Here is a 25,298-nt window from a genome sequence, read left to right as displayed (position 1 = left end):
CCGAATCTCGGATGAAATATCCAGACAGCGATGATTAATAATAAAATAGTCTCTATTTGAATTTTACTGCCAAATCACATTTCTCAAGGAATATGGCAGAACGTACACTGTTGTGAATTTGGATTCTGGGCTCCCCCGGTGGCTACTGGTGGAATTGAACTGGTGTCTTCATCTTCTCTGTTCACCTGTTCCCATCAAGATGTGGGAGTCGCTATATAACCTTGCTGCTCTGTTAGTTGCTTGCCGGTCAACAATGTTATCAGAAGCCTCTCTGTGCTTGTTCCTGCTCCTAGACAACTACTAGATAAGTTGGACTCTTGTCCATGTTTGTTTTTGCATTTTTGTTCCAGTTCACAGCTGTAGTTTCGTTACTGTGTCTGGAAAGCTCTTGTGAACAGGAATTGCCACTCTGGTGTTATGAGTTAATGCCAGAGTTTTAAAGTAATTTCTGGATGGTGTTTTGATAGGGTTTTCAGCTGACCATGAAAGTGTCCTTTCTGTCTTCTGCTATGTAGTAAGTGGACCTCAAATTTGCTAAACCTATTTTCATACTACGTTTGTTATTTCATCTTAATTCACCGCCAATACATGTGGGGGGCCTCTGTCTCCTTTCGGGGTATTTCTCTAGAGGTGAGCTAGGACTAATATTTTCCTCTGCTAGCATTATTTAGTCCTCCGGCTGGTGCTGGGCATCTAGAATCAACATAGGCATGCTACCCGGCCACTGCTAGTTGTGCGTTAGGTTTAGTTCATGGTCAGCTCAGTTCCCATCTTCCAAGAGCTAGTTCCTTTATATGCTGATGCTATGATCTCTTGCCATTGAGATCATGACAGTTTGACCGGCCCACTAAAGGGTTAAAATCCTTGGCTGAGAAAGGAGAGAAATAAGTAGTCTGCTGAAATTTTTTTTTTTTCTCTCCTTCTAATCTTTGAATGGTTCTGTGTCCACCTGTTTGTAATGGATCTTCAGAGTGTAACTGCAGGTTTGAATAATCTCGCCACGAAGGTACAAAATTTGCAAGATTTTGTTTGTCATGCACCTGTATCTGAGCCGAGAATTCCTTTGCCGGAATTTTTCTCGGGGAATAGATCTGGGTTTCAGAATTTTCGAAATAATTGCAAATTATTTTTGTCCCTGAAATCTCGCTCTGCCGGAGACCCTGCACAGCAGGTCAGGATTGTGATTTCCTTGCTCCGGGGCGACCCTCAAGACTGGGCTTTTTCATTGACACCAGGGGATCCTGCGTTGCTCAATGTGGATGCGTTTTTTCTGGCCTTGGGGTTGCTTTATGACGAACCTCATTTGGAGCTTCAGGCAGAAAAAACTTTGATGTCCCTATCTCAGGGGCAAGATGAAGCGGAAATTTACTGCCAAAGATTCCGTAAATGGTCTGTGCTTACTCAGTGGAATGAGTGCGCCCTGGCGGCGACTTTCAGAGAGGGTCTCTCTGATGCCATTAAGGATGTTATGGTGGGGTTCCCTGTGCCTGCGGGTCTGAATGAGTCCATGACAATGGCTATTCAGATCGATAGGCGTTTGCGGGAGCGCAAACCAGTGCACCATCTGGCGGTGTCCACTGAGAAATCGCCAGAGAGTATGCAGTGTGATAGAATTCTGTCCCGAAGCGAGCGGCAGAATTTTAGACGGAAAAATGGGTTGTGTTTCTATTGTGGTGATTCTACTCATGTTATATCAGCATGCTCTAAGCGCACTAAAAAGCTTGGTAAATCTGTTTCCATTTGCACCTTACCGTCTAAGTTTATTCTATCTGTGACCCTGATTTGCTCTTTGTCATCTATTACCACGGACGCCTATGTCGACTCTGGCGCCGCGTTGAGTCTTATGGATTGGTCCTTTGCCAAACGCTGTGGGTATGATTTAGAGCCTTTGGAGACTCCTATTCCTCTGAAGGGGATTGACTCCACCCCATTGGCTAATAATAAACCACAATACTGGACACAAGTAACTATGCGTATTAATCCGGATCACCAGGAGATTATTCGCTTTCTGGTGCTGTGTAATCTACATGATGATTTGGTGCTAGGATTGCCTTGGCTGCAATCTCACAACCCAGTCCTCGACTGGAGAGCTATGTCTGTGTTGAGCTGGGGATGTAAGGGGGCTCATGGGGATGTACCTGTGGTTTCCATTTCATCATCTATTCCCTCTGAAATTCCTGAGTTCCTGTCTGACTATCGTGACGTCTTTGAAGAATCCAAGCTTGGTTCGTTACCTCCGCACCGAGAGTGCGATTGTGCCATAGATTTAATCCCGGGTAGTAAATACCCAAAGGGTCGTTTATTTAATCTGTCTGTGCCTGAACATGCTGCTATGCGAGAATATATAAAGGAGTCCTTGGAAAAGGGACATATTCGTCCATCGTCATCTCCCTTAGGAGCCGGTTTTTTCTTTGTGTCAAAAAAAGACGGCTCTTTGAGACCATGTATTGATTATCGGCTTTTGAATAAAATCACTGTTAAATATCAATACCCATTGCCGTTGCTGACTGATTTGTTTGCTCGCATAAAGGGGGCCAAGTGGTTCTCTAAGATTGACCTTCGTGGGGCGTATAATTTGGTGCGAATCAGGCAGGGGGATGAGTGGAAAACCGCATTTAATACGCCCGAGGGCCATTTTGAGTATTTAGTGATGCCTTTTGGTCTTTCAAATGCTCCGTCAGTTTTCCAGTCCTTTATGCATGATATTTTTCGCGATTATTTGGATAAATTTATGATTGTGTATCTGGATGATATTCTGATTTTTTCGGATGACTGGGACTCTCATGTCCAGCAAGTCAAGAGGGTTTTTCAGGTTTTGCGGTCTAATTCTTTGTGTGTGAAGGGTTCTAAGTGTGTTTTTGGGGTACAGAGGATTTCCTTTTTGGGATATATTTTTTCCCCCTCTTCCATTGAAATGGATCCTGTCAAGGTACAAGCTATTTGTGATTGGACGCAGCCCTCTTCTCTTAAGAGTCTTCAGAAATTTTTGGGCTTTGCTAACTTTTATCGTCGATTTATTGCTGGTTTTTCGGATATTGCTAAGCCATTGACCGATTTGACTAAGAAGGGTGCTGATGTTGCCGATTGGTCCCCTGATGCTGTGGAGGCCTTTCGGGAGCTCAAGCGCCGTTTTTCCTCTGCCCCTGTGTTGCGTCAGCCTGATGTTGCTCTACCTTTTCAGGTTGAGGTCGACGCTTCTGAGATCGGAGCTGGGGCAGTGTTGTCGCAGAAAAGTTCTGACTGCTCCGTGATGAGGCCTTGTGCCTTCTTTTCCCGTAAATTTTCGCCCGCTGAGCGGAATTATGATGTTGGGAATCGGGAGCTTTTGGCCATGAAGTGGGCTTTTGAGGAGTGGCGCCATTGGCTTGAGGGGGCCAGACATCAGGTGGTGGTATTGACTGACCACAAAAATTTGATTTATCTTGAGACCGCCAGGCGCCTGAATCCTAGACAGGCGCGCTGGTCATTATTTTTCTCTCGGTTTAATTTTGTGGTGTCATACCTACCGAGTTCTAAGAATGTTAAGGCGGATGCCCTTTCTAGGAGTTTTGAGCCTGACTCGCCTGGTAACTCTGAGCCCACAGGTATCCTTAAGGATGGAGTGGTATTGTCAGCCGTTTCTCCAGACCTGCGGCGGGCCTTGCAGGAGTTTCAGGCGGATAGACCTGATCGTTGCCCACCTGATAAACTATTTGTTCCTGATGATTGGACCAGTAGAGTCATCTCTGAGGTTCATTCTTCTGCGTTGGCAGGTCATCCTGGCATTTTTGGTACCAGGGATTTGGTGGCAAGGTCCTTCTGGTGGCCTTCCCTGTCACGAGATGTGCGAGGCTTTGTGCAGTCTTGTGACGTTTGTGCTCGGGCCAAGCCTTGTTGTTCTCGGGCTAGTGGATTGTTATTGCCCTTGCCTATTCCTAAGAGGCCTTGGACGCACATCTCGATGGATTTTATTTCAGATCTGCCTGTTTCTCAGAAGATGTCTGTCATCTGGGTGGTGTGTGACCGTTTCTCTAAGATGGTCCATTTGGTTCCTCTGCCCAAGTTGCCTTCTTCTTCCGAGTTGGTTCCTCTGTTTTTTCAAAATGTTGTTCGTTTGCATGGTATTCCTGAGAATATCGTTTCTGACAGAGGGACCCAATTCGTGTCTAGATTTTGGCGGGCATTCTGTGCTAGGATGGGCATAGATTTATCTTTTTCGTCCGCTTTCCATCCTCAGACGAATGGCCAGACCGAGCGGATTAATCAGACCCTGGAGACATATCTGAGGTGTTTTGTGTCTGCTGACCAGGATGATTGGGTTGCTTTTTTGCCATTGGCGGAGTTCGCTCTCAATAATCGGGCCAGCTCTGCCACTTTGGTGTCCCCGTTTTTCTGTAATTCGGGGTTTCATCCTCGATTTTCCTCTGGTCAGGTGGAATCTTCGGATTGTCCTGGAGTGGATGCTGTGGTGGAGAGATTGCATCAGATCTGGGGGCAGGTGGTGGACAATTTGAGGTTGTCCCAGGAGAAGACTCAGCTTTTTGCCAACCGCCACCGTCGTGTTGGTCCTCGGCTTTGTGTTGGGGATTTGGTGTGGTTGTCTTCTCGTTTTGTCCCTATGAGGGTCTCTTCTCCTAAGTTTAAGCCTCGGTTCATCGGCCCGTATAAGATATTGGAGATTCTTAACCCTGTTTCCTTCCGTTTGGACCTCCCTGCATCCTTTTCTATTCATAACGTTTTTCATCGGTCATTATTGCGCAGGTATGAGGTACCGGTTGTGCCTTCCGTTGAGCCTCCTGCTCCGGTGTTGGTTGAGGGTGAGTTGGAGTACGTTGTGGAGAAAATCTTAGACTCTCGTGTTTCCAGACGGAGACTCCAGTATCTGGTCAAGTGGAAGGGATATGGCCAGGAGGATAATTCTTGGGTGAATGCATCTGATGTTCATGCCTCTGATCTGGTTCGTGCCTTTCATAGGGCCCATCCTGATCGCCCTGGTGGTTCTGGTGAGGGTTCGGTGCCCCCTCCTTGAGGGGGGGGTACTGTTGTGAATTTGGATTCTGGGCTCCCCCGGTGGCTACTGGTGGAATTGAACTGGTGTCTTCATCTTCTCTGTTCACCTGTTCCCATCAAGATGTGGGAGTCGCTATATAACCTTGCTGCTCTGTTAGTTGCTTGCCGGTCAACAATGTTATCAGAAGCCTCTCTGTGCTTGTTCCTGCTCCTAGACAACTACTAGATAAGTTGGACTCTTGTCCATGTTTGTTTTTGCATTTTTGTTCCAGTTCACAGCTGTAGTTTCGTTACTGTGTCTGGAAAGCTCTTGTGAACAGGAATTGCCACTCTGGTGTTATGAGTTAATGCCAGAGTTTTAAAGTAATTTCTGGATGGTGTTTTGATAGGGTTTTCAGCTGACCATGAAAGTGTCCTTTCTGTCTTCTGCTATGTAGTAAGTGGACCTCAAATTTGCTAAACCTATTTTCATACTACGTTTGTTATTTCATCTTAATTCACCGCCAATACATGTGGGGGGCCTCTGTCTCCTTTCGGGGTATTTCTCTAGAGGTGAGCTAGGACTAATATTTTCCTCTGCTAGCATTATTTAGTCCTCCGGCTGGTGCTGGGCATCTAGAATCAACATAGGCATGCTACCCGGCCACTGCTAGTTGTGCGTTAGGTTTAGTTCATGGTCAGCTCAGTTCCCATCTTCCAAGAGCTAGTTCCTTTATATGCTGATGCTATGATCTCTTGCCATTGAGATCATGACAGTACACTATATTCAGAATTGTCTTCACCACATTATGTTTATCTCGGTAGCAAGAGATGATATTGTCCACCAATGAGACACTTAGTGACTGCAGGAACAACACATCTGGATGTTTCGAGCCCCCGCTAGGACCCTGGAGTACTCGGGCCGGGTACGGTGGTTGTTAAAGGGGTGGTCACGGCAGCAGCGACCCGGTCCGTGGCCCTGGGCATCCAAGTTAAAGGGAATGTCTTTAAAGGGGGTTGTTAAATAAAGAAGAAAGTTTGTTTGTGATGCCACCTGTGGTATTCGGTCAGGGATGACCGACGCTGCTTAAAGGGGTCCACTGGGGTGATGGTACTGTAGCAGGGATGGTATGGCTTCCTCCCAGGGTTCATGGTGTAGTAGGGACAGGTGGTAGATGGTGTAGAAAGAATCAGAGGACACAAAGTTGCAGTCTCAAGGCAGCCACAGTCCAGGGTACGGATCACAGGTGATGGTGAGGTTCGGCCAGCTTGGAAGCAATTTAGAACTCCCACGAGCCAGGTGGGGTTGGAAGCCTTTCTCTCTGTGGTGTGTTGTAGTCCCTTGCTGCCTTAGGCCTCACACAAGGTCCTCACTTTCTCTCTGTCCCTGTTAGTAGGACATTACTCGCATGGCAGGCAACTCGATCCTTTTTACAGTTAAGTATGACTGCGGGCTCTATGTGTTGTTGTGCCTTCGGGTGTTAATGGTGGGCAGGCGACCTGCAATCTCCTGTCCACCAGTTTCTGCTGTAGGGGATACAGTTATCCCCACAACCTTGGTCTTCTGGCTACCGGTTTCTTGCGCTTCAGCGTGGAGGAAGCTCAGTAGCTCCCCTCCAGCTCTTTACTTCGCCTATGCTTCTGCTCTCCTCTCAGTCTGTTACAATCTGCTCTTTCCAGGAGCTGTAGAAGCACGTATCTGCATGGCCCCAGCTTTTCTCTCTCAGACTCTCTTTGTCTGACTCCTCTCTCCTCTATCCCTCTGACAGACTAAACTCTAACTCCTCCTCCAGCCAGAATATATAGAGAAATTCCCCTGAACCCGGGTATCGAGCTCCCCCTTCTGGCCTGGAATCAGAACAGTGCTGCATGTACTTATTACCTGTTAAAAGGATCCTTCCTCTCTTCCAAGAATGGCATCACCCTCCTCAAGAGGAAAGCAATGCCACTGTAACAACCGGTTACTTGAGGTGTTACACATGCCCTCTTCTACAAGTATCATCATGGTGTAAGAATAATGCAAGGCAAGTTATGCCATTTATGTTTAATTTATTGTTGTCTGGATATTTCATGCAAATTTTTACATCAGACTGATCCGGTTTCTAAAATTAAAAAAAGGCCTGACAATCCTTTTAACTCACTAAAAATAAAAAAAATGCAATCAAAGTATAATATTCAGCAAATTTGGCTTACCTCAAATAACTTCAAAAGATCAAATTCGCGATCGTCTTGGATCATTGCTGGTCTGATTTGATGACTATCAAAAGCCTTTTTCAAATTTTCCTAAAAGCAAAACCAAAACTTTATGACACATTCATTGAAACTTTAATGTAGCATCTTTTAAATTCCAGTCTATAGTGAATACCTCTGTATATTGTAAAAGAACCCCATCTGGGTCGTATCATTGTTCTCTCTTTGATAATATCATCCCGCAAAAGAATTAGTTTCTTTCAGTTGTGGCCTAGTTTTGAGACTGGCACATATTTTAGTTTACACAAAGTTTTAGTGTTTCAGTGCTTTTAGATCTTTTAGTTAGATTTTTCAGTGGTCAGATGTTTCTACATTTTTAGGCTTTTATTGGCAAATATATCAAGTCTATGGAAAGACTCAAGCCCCGATTCATTAAGACTCGCGTTTCATATGTATGATGGGCATGCAGAAATAAAATGCACATAATTCATTAAGTGGCACACACCACTTAATTAATTAGGTGCATATTATCCGTGGCATGCACCTTCATGTGCCTTGCTAGAAATATTACTCCAGACAGAGCGTGGAGTAACATTGCTGGCATAAGGAACACCATCAAATTTGTCTGATGAGTGTTGCAATGCTCCATCCCATCTCCAGCTCCTCACACCCAAAATTGGTGTGCATAAGTCAAAAATCACAACATTTTTGGGCAACTTCACGATACACAAAAATTTTGCAATATTTGAAGATGTTTTATGCCATATTCATGTCATTATCACCATAAGGAATCGGGGCCTCAATATTTACAGTGTTGACCTTTTTTTTTCAAGACTTCTGCAATTCATCCTGGCATGTTGGATAGCAGCTTTGGGGCCAAATACTGACTGATGACAACCCATTCTTGCCTAATCAGTCTTGTAGTCTATCACAATTTCCATGCTTGTTTCTGTCCTTGTTTATTCACCCACTTTTTGACAGGCATACAATGGAATTGAGACCTGGATAGTTTCCTGGCTATGGATCCAAAATTTAAATGTTTCATTTACTAGGCCACTTAGTTGTGACTTTATCTCTGATTCTTGGCTCCATTATGGTGGAAAAAGCATTGTTCATCACCCAATAGTTCTTGGTTTTTTGAAGGAAGTTGCTCTTGGAGTGGTTGATACCTTTTAATGGCTAACTGAAAAGATGGTAACAAATTGCAAGCTTTCGAGACTACTCAGGTCCCTTCATCAGGCATAGACTAATAGAAATTCTGAAGAATCACATATTTATGCACAATACAGCCCAGGAATAATGCCATAGATAAGACAGGTGACGTGAAGCACAATTACCATTATGTGAAAGTGATAAACAGTTGTATCCATAAATATTGGAACTGTTCATAGATAAGGAAGTCTAAATGCTTTATGGTCCTCTGAATTGGTCTGGTTCTGTGTTATGATGACCCCACACGGTCTGAGGAGCAAATTCCTTAATTGATGTAAAAAGACATAAATCCATGCGACACATTCAATCCTGCACTGAGTGTTTCAAAGGTCATCATCAGTTTATACTCCCGAACTCTTCTGTCTCTCTGATATTTAAAATTACCCTTTAATACAAGTAATCTCATGTCCATGGCGCTATGATCAGGGAGACAAAAATGTCTTGCCACAGGTACATCTATTCTTTTTTTCTAGTCTACGCCTGATGAAGGGACCTGAGTAATCTCGAAAGCTTGCAATTTGTTACCATCTTTTCAGTTAGCCATTAAAAGGTATCAACCACTGAGGACTCTCAATTCTAAATATTTTTCTATCTACTGTCTAACACGATACCAAGATATTATATCTTTCATTTTCTTCTCCAATCATTCCTTTACAGTAGAGGAGTCAAACAGTGCGATAGAGCTTAATCAATGAAAATGATTATTGCAAACCAAAATTTACATCAGTCTCAAACCTTTGGCCACAATTGTAGACTCTGATTATCCAGCACTGATATTATTGGTAACTATCTTATTCTGTGTTTAGTGCTTATTTTTTAGTGCTCTCTACTTCTTTACAGACCCTTTCGTCCACTCATACTTTACCTACAGCATCCTGTAAGCCATATGTTGTATATCACTGCAAGTTTTCTGCAATGTCATATAATCTAGTGTACCCCCATTAATTTCTAATCAGAAAAAAAGCAAAGTTCAAGAATAAAGTAATATGTGTTTATCAAACTTACCACAATCCTTAACAGATAACTGTCGTCATGAGGCTTCTCGAGCAAGTATCCTTTATCTACAGATCTCACAGAGCAAAGGGATCCACCATCTGCTGAGATTTTCAGGTTTACATTGTCCCCGGGTCGGACTTGTTCTTCAGAAAAGGTAAGTTTCATCTATTTATAATAAATTTATAAAAAAGAAGGAAAATTTTGTAAATTTGAATCAATTTTGCAACATCTGTGCAACTGTTCACGGCTGACTGTCATTCAGTGCCGGGACATTCCTACAGCCTCTGCGCTCAGTGCTGTGAGTGGTAACTGTAATTGCTTTAGGCACACCTGCATGACTGAAAGCGGCTCCAGGGAGAAATAATGTTAATTTTTGCCTGAGCACCTACTTAAGGCTGTTAAGCAGAAAATTAACCGTTTATCTGCAGTATAGTAGTTAAGTTGACATATTCTTTATAGGTGGCACAACCAACTTAATTCATCTCTTCCTATCAGTGATGTGCACTCCTGTGCACCTTGAAAGAAATGCTATTCCTGTCAATGACTGAAATAATATTTCTGGAGTAAGAAGTGCCACACTTTTAAAGAATTTGACAGGCTGGTGTAGCCACTCTGTATCCCACTCCAGCTCCACACCAGTTCCACTCATTTTGATAAAGATGCCCAAAAAGTTGCATGAAAATGACAAAAGTTGCAACACTTCTGCTCAACTTTGCATTGAGCAAAATTTTTGCAACTTTTCAAAATGTTTTATGACGTTTTTCTATGGTAAAAACATTGGTGGATTGGGGCTAATATGTTTTGAAGTGTAAACTGTCTCTAGTACCTGCTAAAGATACCCTTTGAACCTCAAAAAGCATTGCATGCTGAGACTTGTAATACAACTGTCTGAGATACCTGGATAAGGCTTTGCACCCACCTTAGAAGAGATTGGGGCCTTCATATGACTGATTATGATATACATTTACTATAGTGTTGGGCACAAACAATAAAATAAGCTCCTTTAAAGAGGACCTTTCAACAAATTTTTGATTTTGAACTGGTCACACAATGTAATAGTGGCTGCAGGGCGGAATGAAAAATTTTCCTTATCTTATCTTGTTTTTTTATGTCACAGATAGTTTTCACTTCCACATGTAATTCTGCCACTTCTATGATGCTGACCAATCATAAGCTGCAAGCAACATAGAAGTGCTGAAGAACCTGTGAGATTGTCAACAGATTCACATCACTGGGGTTGACTGGCCCTGCCAGACAGAGTGTGCTTCCTAAATTATCACTGAAGGTACATTACACAGTACAGTAGTTTGAAGCCATTAACTAGATGAAAATATAAAAATTGTCACATTGGTGGATATGAAAGTCTATTTAGTGTTCTCCATAAAAGTAGTTGGTAGAAAAGAATTGAAGGAAGCAGTACAGAGTGCACTGATGGACTTGGGGTATATGAGTGAACATCCATTTAGTGACATCATTTGGCAGTAGACTCTTATTTACAGGATATTATCAGATTTCCTAGCAGCTGAGGTGTATTATGAGGTTCTGCAACATACAAGACTGCATACAATGGCTGGCAGGACCAGTGAACTTTGGTCATGTGACCCTGATAAAATCATCACAGGTCCTTCTTCATTTACATACAAGAAGCAGAAGTACACGCCCCTAGTGAAAACTGTATGATAACACCCACTTGAACTCCATTAAAGTTAACATATTAGGTGCAACATATTTGATTGCTAATACACCACAACAGAGAGATGAAATAAAAAAAATTATGTATGAATTTTATTCCTCTCTGGAGCCACTATTACATGATATGTATAATTCAACATGACAAATTTGGTGAAAGGTACTCTTTAATTCTGACCATTAAACCAAAATATGTGCACATAAATATTGACCATTCTGGTTCATTTTTTAATTTTTGCTATTTTCCTGAAATATCTACTCAGATAACATTGTGGCTTGTCCTGCTATGACCTAGTATTCTGATTTGTCCATGTCTGGAAAGCAAGTAATCTGTTCTGATAAGCTTCTTACCTTATTTTCTATACACGGTGAAACATAGAAAGAAGCAGATCTAGCAATAGTCTCTCCATTGGGCAGAATGGAGAAAATCAGAAATTCGAGTACAGGGAAGAAATTTCCCACATGGAAACTGAGAGAGAATGAACCATGCAGCTCTAAAAATGTGAAAAATGAAAATAAATCAGTTGGGCAATCAATCGTCCACAAGGGATTCTATAAATGACAGTTACTTATCCCCATGACCCTCTTGAAACAGACATGAATGCTTGGCCTATCCATGTAAGGAAAATTATAAAGGATTTTTATTTCTCTCACGTTTATAATCAGGATCGGTGTTTATGTTGCAATCAAAATTATTCAACCTCTCCCTCCGAATTTGGTTTATTAGCAACATTTACAAACTTTCTGCTGTTTGAAATAACTCAATTGAATAAGAACAATTTAAATAGCTGACAAAACTAATACAAGTGTTTTTTCAAAATTCAACGGAAATTGCCAATTTTTTCTGATTGCTGTGTATATAAAAAGTATAATAATAAGGGCTCATTCACAGTGTCGTAATAATATAAAAGACTGCAATGGGAGAAAACATCACATTGCACTCTGACCAAGATTATTAAATGAGGCAGTGCTCATCTGTGAGTTTTTTCTCAGTTCAGATCAGACCAAGAAAAAAAATTACAGCATGCTGCTCGTGGATGCAAGAACCGGATAGCACTCGCCATTGCAAGTTAATTTGTCCGCGAAAAAAAATCCCACAGCACACGGGCCATGCGTGCGGCGTGTTATTTTTACCCACACATCTCAAAGGAAACCCAACATTTCATCAGCCAACTACAGTACATTCACAGCCCGAACCTTCAGAATAGAGAGGTAGAATAGATAGATTAGATAGATAGAATAGATAAATGTAATGTTGCAATTTAATGTCACAAGCCCCCTACATGTGCTAAACTAACACCCTTTAATGCCTTTCATGTGGCAATAAAGGATATTTAGCCTTATTTCACATATTAAATAAATAAACACATTTAAAAAAATTAAGTAGGGTACCCCTTATTTTTTATAACCAGCTAAGGGAAACCAGACAGCTGCAGGCTTACATTATCCGGCTGGGATTGGCCAGATAACCATGGACCGTCCCAGACTATAAATATCAGTCCACAACTGTCTGCATTGCCTTTGCCGGTTATCAAAATTGGGGGGACCCTAAAAAAATTATGTGGGGTCATCCCATTTTTGATAACCAGAAAAAGGTAAAGCAGACAGGTGTGGGCTGATTTTTATAGGCTGTTAAGGTCCATGGTTATGTGGTCTTTTCCATTAAATGTGCCTATTTTAGTTCTTTGCCTTCCCGATTGCGCTGATGGGTTGGAAATCAGGGTAATGGGTTTGTGGGGTTGATGTCAGCATCTGTTGCTGACATCAAGCTCTGGAATTAGTAATGGAGAGTGATTGCCCAACAATTTCCCTCTTTTACTCATTTATAAAAAAAATAATCCACACCCATGCTCAGTGGACAGCTGATGGGTCACACGTAGGGCAGCACGAGAGCTGGAATGATTATCAGTGACATTACCGATCATCATTCTGGCTTTCACGCTGCGCAGTGTAAGACCCAGCAGCTGTGAACTGTGGTAACATTACTGAAATCACCACTCATCACAGCAGCTGAGTTTTTAATGAATGAGAATATTAATGCAATGTCGCGGCGACCAAAAAGACGTAATTCTGGCGTTTCAAATTTTTTTCTCGCTAAGCTGTTTAGCGATCAGGTTATTGCTTTTTTTTATTGATAGATTGGGCAATTCTGAACGTGACGATACCAAATATGTGTATGTTTGATTTTTTTATTGTTTTATTTTGGGTGGGGCGAAAGGGGGGTGATTTAAACTTTTATATATTTTTTTCATATTTTTAAAAACAATTTTTGTTAAATAAGATACATAGCCAGATACTAGCTACTGGCAGCATTCCATAGGAATCTTAGCTTATTCATCATCAGCAGCAATGGCCTCCAGTTCACTAGAATTCTTGGGTTGTCAAGAGAGTGAAGATGTACTCTTCTGCTGACTCAAAAATGCAAGAATAATTGGCACTAAAATTATGAAAACCATATAAATAAACCACAGTGGAACAAAGATTCTGCTCTGAGGAGTAATGAAATACAATGGGAACTTCTCAGGCCTATGAATCTGCGGGATATCTGGAGACAGAAGAAGGAAGTAAAATTCTGAAAAGAACCCTGCCTACAGCGAAGCATGGCAGTGGCTTGGTGATATTCTTGCACAGCTTTGCTTAGCCTGGAACTGGAAAATGGCAGCGTGCAGAGCGCAAGATAGATTCAATAAATTCAGGATGTCCCAGGAGAAAACATCATGCCTTATGTGACAAAGCTGAGGCTGGTGCTAGAGCATTCTAGAGCAGCCATCACAGTCACTTGACTTGAATAGCTATAAAAAAATCTTTGGTGGGATTTGAACAAGGCATTTACAGCACGGAAACGTTTGAAAATCAGTGAACTGTAGGCCATTGCACGTGAGGAATAGACTAAGATTCATCAGGAAAGCAGCCAGATACTGGCAAAAGAGGCTATACAGATAAAGACTCCTGTCATGAAGAGACTATATAATTCTGAAACTAAAACAATCATTAAAAGTGGCATTTTGTGTAAATTTTTCAGAAACCACATGTTATATTAGTTTGTTGTAGTAATTAGTGTTCCTGTTTGATTAGTTTACTGCAAACATCAGAAAATGTGTACATTTTGGTAATAAACCTATTTGTAATGACAGATGAATAGTTTTTAATTACAACTGTACATAAGATAGTGACAGAAAGTATAAAATGGAAGCAAAAACATGATTATTAATTTTGCCGTCCCAGATGGATGGGGACATTTGGTTTGCAGAAAGTGTTTATACTCAAGAAGAATTATTGTCTGTTCTGCCTCCAGGAATTAAGCAGGGTCCATTTTTCATGATTTTTAAGTTCTGTTTATTTTTTTTGATGTTGGAAGGAAATCATTTTACTTACTTTGGCTTTTTTCTTGGTCTTTAATGTTTACTTCATGTTCGTTAAAAGAGAAAATTCCATTTCTGTCTACAAGCTGTAAAAACATAGAAAGCAGGTAACATGTGAGTAAAAATATAGTGTTCTCGTGATTGGTGTACTTCTATCACAAAAGGCAGTGGAACAGCTAGTGGAGTCAACTATGGGACTCAAATAAACTAGTTAAACTTAGGCAGAGAAAATAGACCTAGAGCTGAGATAGGAAATGGGACCTTTATCTATAATGAAAATAAGCTAGATATAGCTTTGAAAAAAAGGTATTCAAGAGGTTACTCTTGCTTATACAGTGGGATAAATAAGTATTTGATCTCTTGCTGATTTTGTAAGTTTGCCCATTGACAGAAATATGAACAGTCTATAATTTTAAGGGTAGGTTAATTTTAACATTGAGAGATAGAATTTCAAAAATAAAATCCAGAATATTACACTGTATAAATTATATAAATTTGCATTTTGCAGCGAGAAAAAAGTATTTGATCCCCTACCAGTCATTAATAGTTTTGGCTCCTACAGACCAGTTAGACGCTCCTAATCAACTCTTTATCTGCATTACATACAGCTGTCTTTTACAAAGTCACATTTATAAAAGACTCCTGTCCACAGACTCAATTAATCAGTCAGACTCTAACCTCTACAACATGAGCAAGATCAAAGAGCTTTATAAGGATGTCAGGGACAAGATCATAGACCTGCACAAAGCTGTAATGGGCTACACAACCATAAGTAAGATTCTGGGTGAGAAGGAGACAACTGTTGGTGCAATAGTAAGAAAATGGAAGAAATACAGAATGACTGTCAATCGACATCAATCTGGGGCACCAGGCAAAATCTCACCTCGTGGGGTATCCTTGATCATGAGGAAGGTGAGAGATCAGCCTAAAACTACATGGGGGGAACTTGTTAATGATCTCAAGGCGGCTGGGACCACTCACCAAGAAAACCATTGGTAAACCATTACGTTGTGAAGGATTAAAATCCTGCAGTGCCCACAAGGTCCACCTGCTCTAGAAGACACATGTGCAGGCCCGTCTGAAGTTTGCCAATAAACACCTGGATTATTCTGTGAGTGATTGGAAGAAGGTGCTGTGATCAGATGAGACAAAAATTGAGGTATTTGGCATTAACTCAACTTGCCATGTTTGGAGGAAGAGAAATGCATGGAGGTGGAAACATTATGCTTTGGGGGTGTTTCTCTGCTAAGGGCACAGGACTACTTCACTGCATCAATAAGAAAATGGATGGAGCCATGTACCTTAACATCCTGAGTGACAACCTCCTTCCCTCCACCAGGACATTAAAAATGGGTCATGGCTGGGTATTCCAGCAAGACAATGACCAAAACATACAGCCAAGGGATCAAAGGAGTGGCTCAAAAATAAGCACATTAAGATCATGGAGTGGCCTAGCCAGTCTCCAGACCTTAATCCCATAGAAAACTTATGAAGGGAGTTGAAGCTCTGAGCTGCCAAGTGACAGCCTCAAAATCTTAATGATTTAGAGATGATCTGCAAAGAGGAGTGGACCAAAATTCCTCCTGACATGAGCGCAAACCTCATCAACTACAAAAAACATCTGACTGCTGTGCTTGCCAAGAACGGTTTTGCCACCAATTATTAAGTTTTGTTTGCCAGAGGGATCAAATACTTATTTCTCACTGCAAAATGCAAATAAATTTATATAATTTATAAAATGTGGTTTTCTGGATTTTATTTTTGATATTCTATCTCTTAATGTTAAAATGAACCTACCCTTAACCCCTTAAGCCCCGAGGGTGGTTTGCACGTTAATGACCGGGCCAATTTTTACAATTCTGACCACTGTCTCTTTATGAGGTTATAACTCTGGAACGCTTCAACGGATCTTGGCCATTCTGACATAGAATATCTCACGAGAAAACAACTTCATGCTATTGGTAAAATTTATTCGATATAACTTGCGTTTATTTGTGAAAAAAATGGAAATTTGGCGAAAATTTTGAAAATTTCACAATTTTCCAACTTTGAATTTTTATGCCCTTAAATCACAGAGATATGTCCCGCAAAATACTTAATAAATAACATTTCCCACATGTCTACTTTACATCAGCACAATTTTGGAACCAAATTTTTTTTTTGTTAGGGAGTTATAAGGGTTAAAAGTTGACCAGAAATTTCTCATTTTTACAACACCATTTTTTTTTAGGGACCACATCTCATTTGAAGTAATTTTGAGGGGTCTATATGATAGAAAATACCCAAGTGTGACACCATTCTAAAAACTGCACCCCTCAAGGTGCTCAAAACCACTTTCAAGAAGTTTATTAACCCTTCGGGTGTTTCACAGGAATTTTTGGAATGTTTAAATAAAAATGAACATTTAACTTTTTTTCACACAAAATGTATTTCAGCTCCAATTTGTTTTATTTTACCAAGAGTAACAGGAGAAAATGGACCCCAAAAGTTGTTGTACAATTTGTCCTGAGTATGCTGATACCCTATATGTGGGGGTAAACCACTGTTTGGGCGCATAGCAGAGCTCGGAAGGAAAGAAGTGCCATTTTACTTTTCAATGCAAAATTGACTGGAATTTATATGGGACGCCATGTTGCGTTTGGAGAGCCCCTGATGTGCCTAAACATTGAAACCCCCCACAAGTGACACCATTTTGGAAAGTAGACCCCCTAATGAACTTATCTAGATGTGTGGTGAGCACTTTGACCCTCCAAGTGCTTCACAGAAGTTTATAATACAGAGCCGTAAAAATAAAAAATCATATTTTTTCACAAAAATGATCTTTTTGCCCCAAATTTTTTATTTTCCCAAGGGTAAGAGAAGAAATTGGACCCCAAAAATTGTTGTGCAATTTTTCCTGAGTACGCTGATACCCCATATGTGGGTGTAAACCATTGTTTGGGTGCATGGCAGAGCTCGGAAGGGAAGGAGCGCCATTTGACTTTTCAATGCAAAATTGACTGGAATTGAGATGGGATGCCATGTTGCGTTTGGAGAGCCCCTGATGTGCCTAAACATTGAAACCCCCCACAAGTGACACCATTTTGGAAAGTAGACCCCCTAATGATCTTATCTAGATGTGTGGTGAGCACTTTGACCTACCAAGTGCTTCACAGAAGTTTATAATGCAGAGCCGTAAAAATAAAAAATCATATTTTTTCACAAAAATGATCTTTTTGCCCCCAATTTTTTATTTTCCCAAGGGTAAGAGAAGAAATTGGACCCCAAAAATTGTTGTGCAATTTGTCCTGAGTACGCTGATACGAAATATGTGGGTGTAAACCATTGTTTGGGTGCATGGCAGAGCTCGGGAAGGGAAGGAGCGCCATTTGACTTTTCAATGCAAAATTGACTGGAATTGAGATGGGACACCATGTTGCGTTTGGGGAGCCCCTGATGTGCCTAAACAATGAAACCCCCCACAAGTGACACCATTTTGGAAAGTAGACCCCCTAAGGAACTTATCTAGATGGGATTTGAGAGCTTTGAACCCCCAAGTGTTTCACTACAGTTTATAACACAGAGCCGTGAAAATAAAAATCTTTTTTTTTTTCAGAAAAATAATTTTTTAGCCCCCAGTTTTGTATTTTTACAAGGGTAACAGGATAAATTGGACCCTGAAAGTTGTTGTCCAATTTGTCCTGAGTACGCTGATACTCCATATGTGGGGGGAACCACTGTTTGGGTGCAAGGCAGAGCTCGGAAGGGAAGGAGCACCATTTGGAATGCAGACTTGGATTGATTGGTCTGCAGGCATCACATTGCATTTGCAGAGCCCCTGATGTACCCAAACAGTACAAACCCCCCACAAGTGACCCCATATTGGAAACTAGACCTCCCAAGGAACTTATCTAGATGTGATATGGGAACTTTGAACCCCAAAGTGTTTCACTACAGTTTATAACGCAGAGCCGTGAAAATAATTTTTTTTTTTTTTCACAAAAATGATTTTTAGCCCCCCAAATTTTTATTTTCCCAAAGATAACAAGGGAACTTGGACCCCAAAAGTTGTTGTCCAATTTGTCCCGAGTACGCTGTTGCCCCATATGTTGGGGTAAACCCCTGTTTGGGCGCACGGGAGAGCTCGGAAGGGAAGGAGCACTGTTTTACTTTTTCAACGCAGAATTGTCTGGAATTGAGATCGGACGCCATGTCGCGTTTGGAGAGCCCCTGATGTACCTGAACAGTGGAAACTCCCCAATTCTACCTGAAACCCTAATCCAACAACACCCCTAACCCTAATCCCAACAGTAACCCTAACCACACCCCTAACCTTGACACACCCCTAATTCTAATCCCAACCCTAATCCCAACTGTAAATGTAATCCAAACCCTAACCCTAACTTTAGCCCCAACTCTAACCCTAACTTTAGCCCCAACCCTTTCCCTAACTTTAGCCCCAACCCTAACTTTAGCTCCAACCCTAGCCCCAACCCTAACCCTAGCCATAACCCTAGCCCTAACAGTAACCCTAGCCCTAACCCTAGCCCTAACCCTAACCCTAGCCCTAACACTAACCCTAGCCCTAACCCTAACCCTAACCCTAGCCCTAACCCTAACCCTAGCACTATTGGGAAAATGGAAATAAATACATTTTTTTAATTTTATTATTTTTCCCTGACTAAGGGGGTGATAAAGGGGGGTTTGATTTACTTTTATAGCATTTTTTATAGCGGATTTTTATGATTGACAGCTGTCACACACTAAGAGACGCTTTTTATAGCAAAAAAGTTTTCGCCTCTCCACATTTTGAGACCTATAATTTTTTCGTATTCTGGTCCACAGAGTCATTTGAGGTCTTGTTTTTTACGGGACGAGTTGACGTTTTTATTGGTAACATTTTCGGACATGTGACAGTTTTTGATCACTTTTTATTCCGATTTTTGTGAGGCAGAATGACCAAAAACCAGCTATTCATGAATTTCTTTTGGGGGAGGCGTTTATACCGTTCCACGTTTGGTAAAATTGATAAAGCAGTTTTATTCGTCGGGTCAGTACGATTACAGTGTTATCTCATTTATATCATTTTTTTATGTTTTGGCGCTTTTATACGATAAAAGCTATTTTATAGAAAAAATAATTATTTTGGCATCGCTTTATTCTGAGGACTATAACTTTTTTATTTTTTCTTTGATGACACTGTATGGTGTCTCGTTTTTTGCGGGACAAGAGGACGTTTTCAGCGGTACCATGGTTATTTATATCCGTCTTCTTGATCGTGTGTTATTCCACTTTTTGTTCGGCGATACGATAATAAAGCGGGTTTTTTTCGCTCCTTTTTTTTTTTTTTTCTTACGGTGTTAACTGAAGGGGTTAACTAGTGATATAGTTTTATAGGTAGGGTTGTTATGGACGCGGCGATACTAAATATGTCTACTTTTATTGCTTTTTTTTTTAGATAAAGAAATGTATTTATGGGAATATTATTTTTTTTTCTTCTTCTTTATTAAGGAATTTTTTTTTTTTTTTTTTACACGTGGAATTTTTTTTTTTTACTTTTTTACTTTGTCCCAGGGGGGGACATCACAGATTGCCGATCTGATAGTTTGCATAGCACTCTATCAGATCGGCAATCATACTTTCATCGGAGCAGGCTGCTCTGCAGCTTGCTCCGACCTAGAAGTACTCCCTGCAGGACCCGGATGCAGCCCCGCGGCCATTTTGGATCCGGGGCCTGCAGGGAGAAGACGTACGGTACAAGGTGAGTACATCACCTTGTACCGATCGTCTCAGGGAAGCCCGCAGGGAGCCCCCTCCCTGCGCGATGCTTCCCTGTACCACCGGTACACCGCGATCATGTTTGATCGCGGTGTGCCGGGGGTTAATGTGCCGGGGGCAGTCCGTGACCGCTCCTGGCACATAGTGCCGGATGTCAGCTGCGATAGGCAGCTGACACCCGGCCGCGATCGGCCGCGCTCCCCCCGTGAGCGCGGCCGATCGTGTATGACGTACTATCCCGTCACTGGGAATTAAGTCCCAGGTCACCTTGACGGGATAGTACGTCATATGGGATTAAGGGGTTAAAATTATAGACTGCTCATGTCTTTGTCAGGCTACGTTCACATTTGCGGTCAGCGCCGCAGCGTCGGGCGCCGCAGCGGCGCCGCATGCGTCATGCGCCCCTATATTTAACATGGGGGCGCATGGACATGCGTTGTGCTGCGTTTAGCGCCGCATGGCCGCAAGCGTTGGACGCAAGAAACGCATCAAGTTGCATTTTTTTTGCGTCCAACTTGCGGCCAAAAACGACGCATGCGGCGCAAAACGCAGCGTTTTAGCGTGCGTTTTGCCGCGTTTTCGTTTGCGTTGTGCGCTGCGGCGCCGACGCTGCGGCGCACAACGCAAATGTGAACGTAGCCTCAGTGGGCAAACTTACAAAATTAGCAAGGGAACAAAAACTTATTTCCCCCACTGTATATTAGTTAAAGAAAACCTGTAATAAGGACTATGAATGTAAAAATAAAGGTATGAACATAATGGCGCTGTTATACAGATTCAATAGATTCACTCAGTGAAGAAATCTGCATTGTTTGCTCATCATTAGAAGTTTGCCTTTCCTAAGCTTGCAGTACATTTGGGCAGGACAATGAGGTGGGACTGTGGGTTGGGTCTTCAGCTCTGCCCCAGCTCCTCCACCTATTTTAAAATTTGCTCCAAATACATCCTAGCCGCCGGTGGCTCTTGCTCAGATTGATATCCCAGCAGTCTTCAGGAAAACGGAGTCTGTGGTGGTACATGTGCAAATTTACATCAGAGAGATACGTTTGAATTGTATTCTGTAGTGAATAGGCAACCAGTGCAATTGGAGCACACCCATTAGGGCTATGGGGTACTCGGTACCGGGTCCGTCGGTTCTCAGTGGGGATGTCATGGTGGCTGACCCAGTCCGTGGCCCTAGGGACGTCCATTGTTAATGGGGAAAAGGTCTTTAAAGAGATAATGTTTGTGATGCCACCTGTGGTATTAGATCAGGGTGACCGACGCTGCTTAGGGGTCCGCTGGGGTGATGTGATGGCTGCTAGATGGTATACCTTCCCACAGGTGAAGTGTATCCCCAGGGCTTCCCAGCGTGTAGATAGTGGATGGTGTGAGGCACAATGAAGAACGAGGACACAAGGTTGCAGTCTCTTTACCTTTACTGAAGGCTTCAGCATCCACAGACCAGGGTACCGACCACAGGGTAGGCAGAGTCTGAAGGCAAATCCAGAGTCCCCTTATCCAGATGGAAATCAGTAGCCTTTCTCTAGCACCTGGATGTTGTAGTACCTCCCTGCTGAGCTTCTTGGTAAGGTCCTCACAACTGATGTTAGTGTTCTAGATGTTATTTCTATTTCTCTCTGTCCCCCAGATGGAATAAATAGGACAAACCTGTATGACTGATGGCTTTTTTACAGGGACTCTACCATGCCCCAGCCCCTACAAGTTGTCACTGTGCCTCCTGGGTATAAGGTCAGGCAACCAATATGGAACTAGCTGTCCTGCCGGTCTCTGGAGCCAGGCTTGGAGACATTGACTCCCTCGGTGTTCCGGCTACCAGATCCTGTGCCTCAGAAAGGAGGCAGCCTTTTGCAGGGCAGAACTCCTTCTGGTTTCCTCTTCTTTTGCTATGACTTTGTTTCTCACCCTCTACAATACAATTCGCTGTTCGTGTTTCTTTCTTATGATGCTGCCGCATGTGGGGCAGGCGCAGCTCCGTGGCCTTCTGACTAGGCCTCTGACAGGATCCCACCCCTGTCAGGGACCCCTCTGTCTGCAGCTCAATGATGTTCCTCCTTCCCCTCTGGCTGCCTGCCAGGGTGCTGCCTGGGTGAAGCCCAGTCAGCTTCTGCCTAACTTCCTATCGAGCCCACCAGTTTCACCTAGTTGTGAGGAGTGCCCTAATAGATAGGAGCGTAGCTCCCCCTGGTGGACTGGAGTGTGAAGTGTGGTGTATGGTTTGTGATACCTGGTAAAGAGATCTCCTTTATTGCCTTCAGATGTAACATCACTCCCCCTGGTGGAAGAACGATGTTACTGCAATGACCAGGACTCTGGGACGCTGCACAATGACTGGCACAATGTGGAGGCATCAGTGTTTCGGCTGGACATAAATATGACCCCTGGCTGTCGTATTTAGGATCGATTGGAGAGAAGAAATATGCAGTAGTCCAGAGGAAAACGATTATAAGTGACAGTAAGAGTTTAAACCACAGATGGCAATTGCAATATTGGGTATAGGTAGGTTAGTAGAGGGAGGGTGAACATAAGAAGTTCAGTTTTGGAGAGATTCAGTTTCAGATAGAGGAAATAGTAGGTATTAGGGTACCGTCTCACAGTGGCACTTTGGTCACTACGACGGCACGATCTGTGACGTTGCAGCGTCGTATGATTATCGCTCCATCGTCGTAGACTACGGTCACACTTTGCAATGCACGACACTGGAGCGATAATTTCATGACGTATTTGCGATGTAGAAGCCATTGGTTACTGTGCGCACATCGTATACGATATCGTGCACACCTTTGTCACACGATGCAATCATGCCGCCACAGCGGGACACTAGACGACGAAAGAAAGTTTCAAACGATCTGCTACGACATACGATTCTCAGCGGGGTCCCTGATCGCAGTAGCGTGTCAGACACTGCGATATCGTATGGATATCGCTGGAACGTCACGGATCGTGCCGTCGTAGCGACCAAAGTGCCACTGTGTGACAGTACCCTTAGACAGCATAAAGATAGTATTGGAAACCAAAGCTGCTGATTGTTTGTCCAATAGCAGCAGTGTATAGAGAGAAGAGTAGAAGACCTAGGATTGAGCCTTGAGGAACCCGGACAACCAGGCAAAGAGGAGATGAAGATTAGCTGGTAAATGGTACAGTGAAGGAGTGACCAGAGAGATAGGAGGAGAACCAAAAGAGAGCAGTTTCTTTGAAGCCTATGGAGTGGAGCATAGTGAGGAGTAGCTCGCGATCCACAGTGTCAAATGCAGCAGAGAGATCCAGGAGAATCAACAGGGAGTAGAGACCATTAGATTTAGCTGTTAGTAGATTGTTAGACACTTTAGTATGGGCAGTTTCAGTAGAGTGTAAAGAGCTGTAACCAGATTGGAAAGGATCAAGAAAAGAGTTATCCAAGAAATAGGGGATTAATATCAAGATTGGACCAAGCGTTCCAGTAGTTTAGAGATGAAAAGAAGGATAGAGACAGGACTTTAGTTAGCATCACAGGTCTGGATGAAAGATTTTTTTTGATAAAGGGGTTATGATGGCATGTGTTTGAATGACCAGGTCGACCTTTATCTCCGCTTGCCCTTTCTGGCGCCATGGGAGTGATTCAGAAATGCTACGGTGGGGTGGCTCAAAGAGTTGATCAATTGTTTGCTAAATGTCTCATTTTGATATACAGTTAGAAATTAATATGTGCATGTGCACTTTTTGTATTGCGTTCTGACCATAAGCAGCGCTGGCTTCTTCCCTTTTTACTTCTTTAAGAGTGTCGATTAAAAACAGTAGGTCACATTGAGGCTTAGAAGCAGTGGCTTCTGACAGGGATATAACGACATAGATAAGATAAAGATGGCATATGAAAAACAGTAAAGCAATTGGTGAAGCAATGGGATTGGATAACCATCCACGAAGGCGTGTTGAATTGACAAGTTAAATTGACAAAATCACAAAAGAAAGAAATCCCATCTAGCAAATAGTACTGCCTAGAAATGTATTAAATTGAGATGTATGAAAAGAAGGGACCCTTTGGTACTACAAAGATTGCCGGATAGTTGCAGAAGTTTTGCTATCATCCTAAGTTATAGAAGGTCATTCTCAATGTTAGAAAGTAGTGCAAGAACTGTAATTTGGCAAGAAGGAGACCAAAGAAGGACTTTATAGTCACCCAATTTCCAACCTCATAGTATTCATTCTAATGGACTATCTTGCTATGGAAGGGTCGTTACAAGTTTCAAGTATTGATTGGTCATTGTGGACCACTTTACAAATTATGTTCTCAAATATGTATCTGACCAAATCTGTGGACCAAGCTTTGTGGGAGAGTTTTATCTTGTCTTACACATCTACTCTCTGTCTCTAATCAATGTATCTGCTTGCATTACCATCCTTAGTTTTTTCAAGGGGAAAACTTGCTGAAATGCTGAAAGCAATGTGTCAATCAAACAGACTATAAAATGCTATTGTAAGTGCTAATATAGAGATAAATATATTTCTGGAACTGAACGGTAAGCTTGTATGACACAAAACTGCTAAATATGATCAATTTTAAAAAAACATACGGTAGTTCTTTCAATAATACTAATAATGTAACAGTTAAAAATTACCAAAAAAGAAAAAATGGGAGGCTTTGCTGCAATTAGGTAAATATATAAATATAAAGGATCATGATAAATCAAATACTTGTTAATAATCCTTGTTATGGATCCTCATCACACTTTTTTAGTCCTAATCTGTGTTGCCCCATGTAGTCTGGGTATAGTACTTGAGAATTAGCATATTAACCCCTTAAGCCCCGAGGGTGGTTTGCACGTTAATGACCGGGGCCAATTTTTACAATTCTGACCACTGTCCCTTTATGAGGCTATAACTCTGGAACGCTTTGACGGATCTTGGCGATTCTGACATTGTTTTCTCGTGACATATTGTACTTCATGTTAGTGGTAAAATTTATTAGATATAACTTGCGTTTATTTGTGAAAAAAATGGAAATTTGGCGAAAATTTTGAAAATTTCACAATTTTCCAACTTTGAATTTTTATGCCCTTAAATCACAGACATATGTCACGCAAAATACTTAATAAGTAACATTTCCCACATATCTACTTTACATCAGCACAATTTTGGAACCAAACC

General features: G+C 42.0%; 1 protein-coding gene across 1 annotated transcript in view; it reads right to left on the bottom strand.

The window, feature by feature from the left end:
- LOC143769708 (alpha-2-macroglobulin-like protein 1) overlaps positions 1–25,298 on the bottom strand; it is a 271,438-nt gene that overhangs the window by 111,937 nt on the left and 134,203 nt on the right. The window contains exons 13-16 of the mRNA XM_077258494.1: positions 14,431–14,503; positions 11,407–11,549; positions 9,376–9,531; positions 7,162–7,251 (exon numbers count right to left, since the gene is read on the bottom strand). Of these exons, the coding sequence (XP_077114609.1) occupies positions 7,162–7,251; positions 9,376–9,531; positions 11,407–11,549; positions 14,431–14,503 (462 nt within the window). The remainder of the gene's footprint in view (positions 1–7,161; positions 7,252–9,375; positions 9,532–11,406; positions 11,550–14,430; positions 14,504–25,298) is intronic.

Source organism: Ranitomeya variabilis, chromosome 4 (genome assembly GCF_051348905.1).
Source record: "Ranitomeya variabilis isolate aRanVar5 chromosome 4, aRanVar5.hap1, whole genome shotgun sequence".
Classification (NCBI taxonomy): domain Eukaryota; kingdom Metazoa; phylum Chordata; class Amphibia; order Anura; family Dendrobatidae; genus Ranitomeya; species Ranitomeya variabilis.
This window is presented reverse-complemented; position numbering and strand designations above follow the sequence as displayed.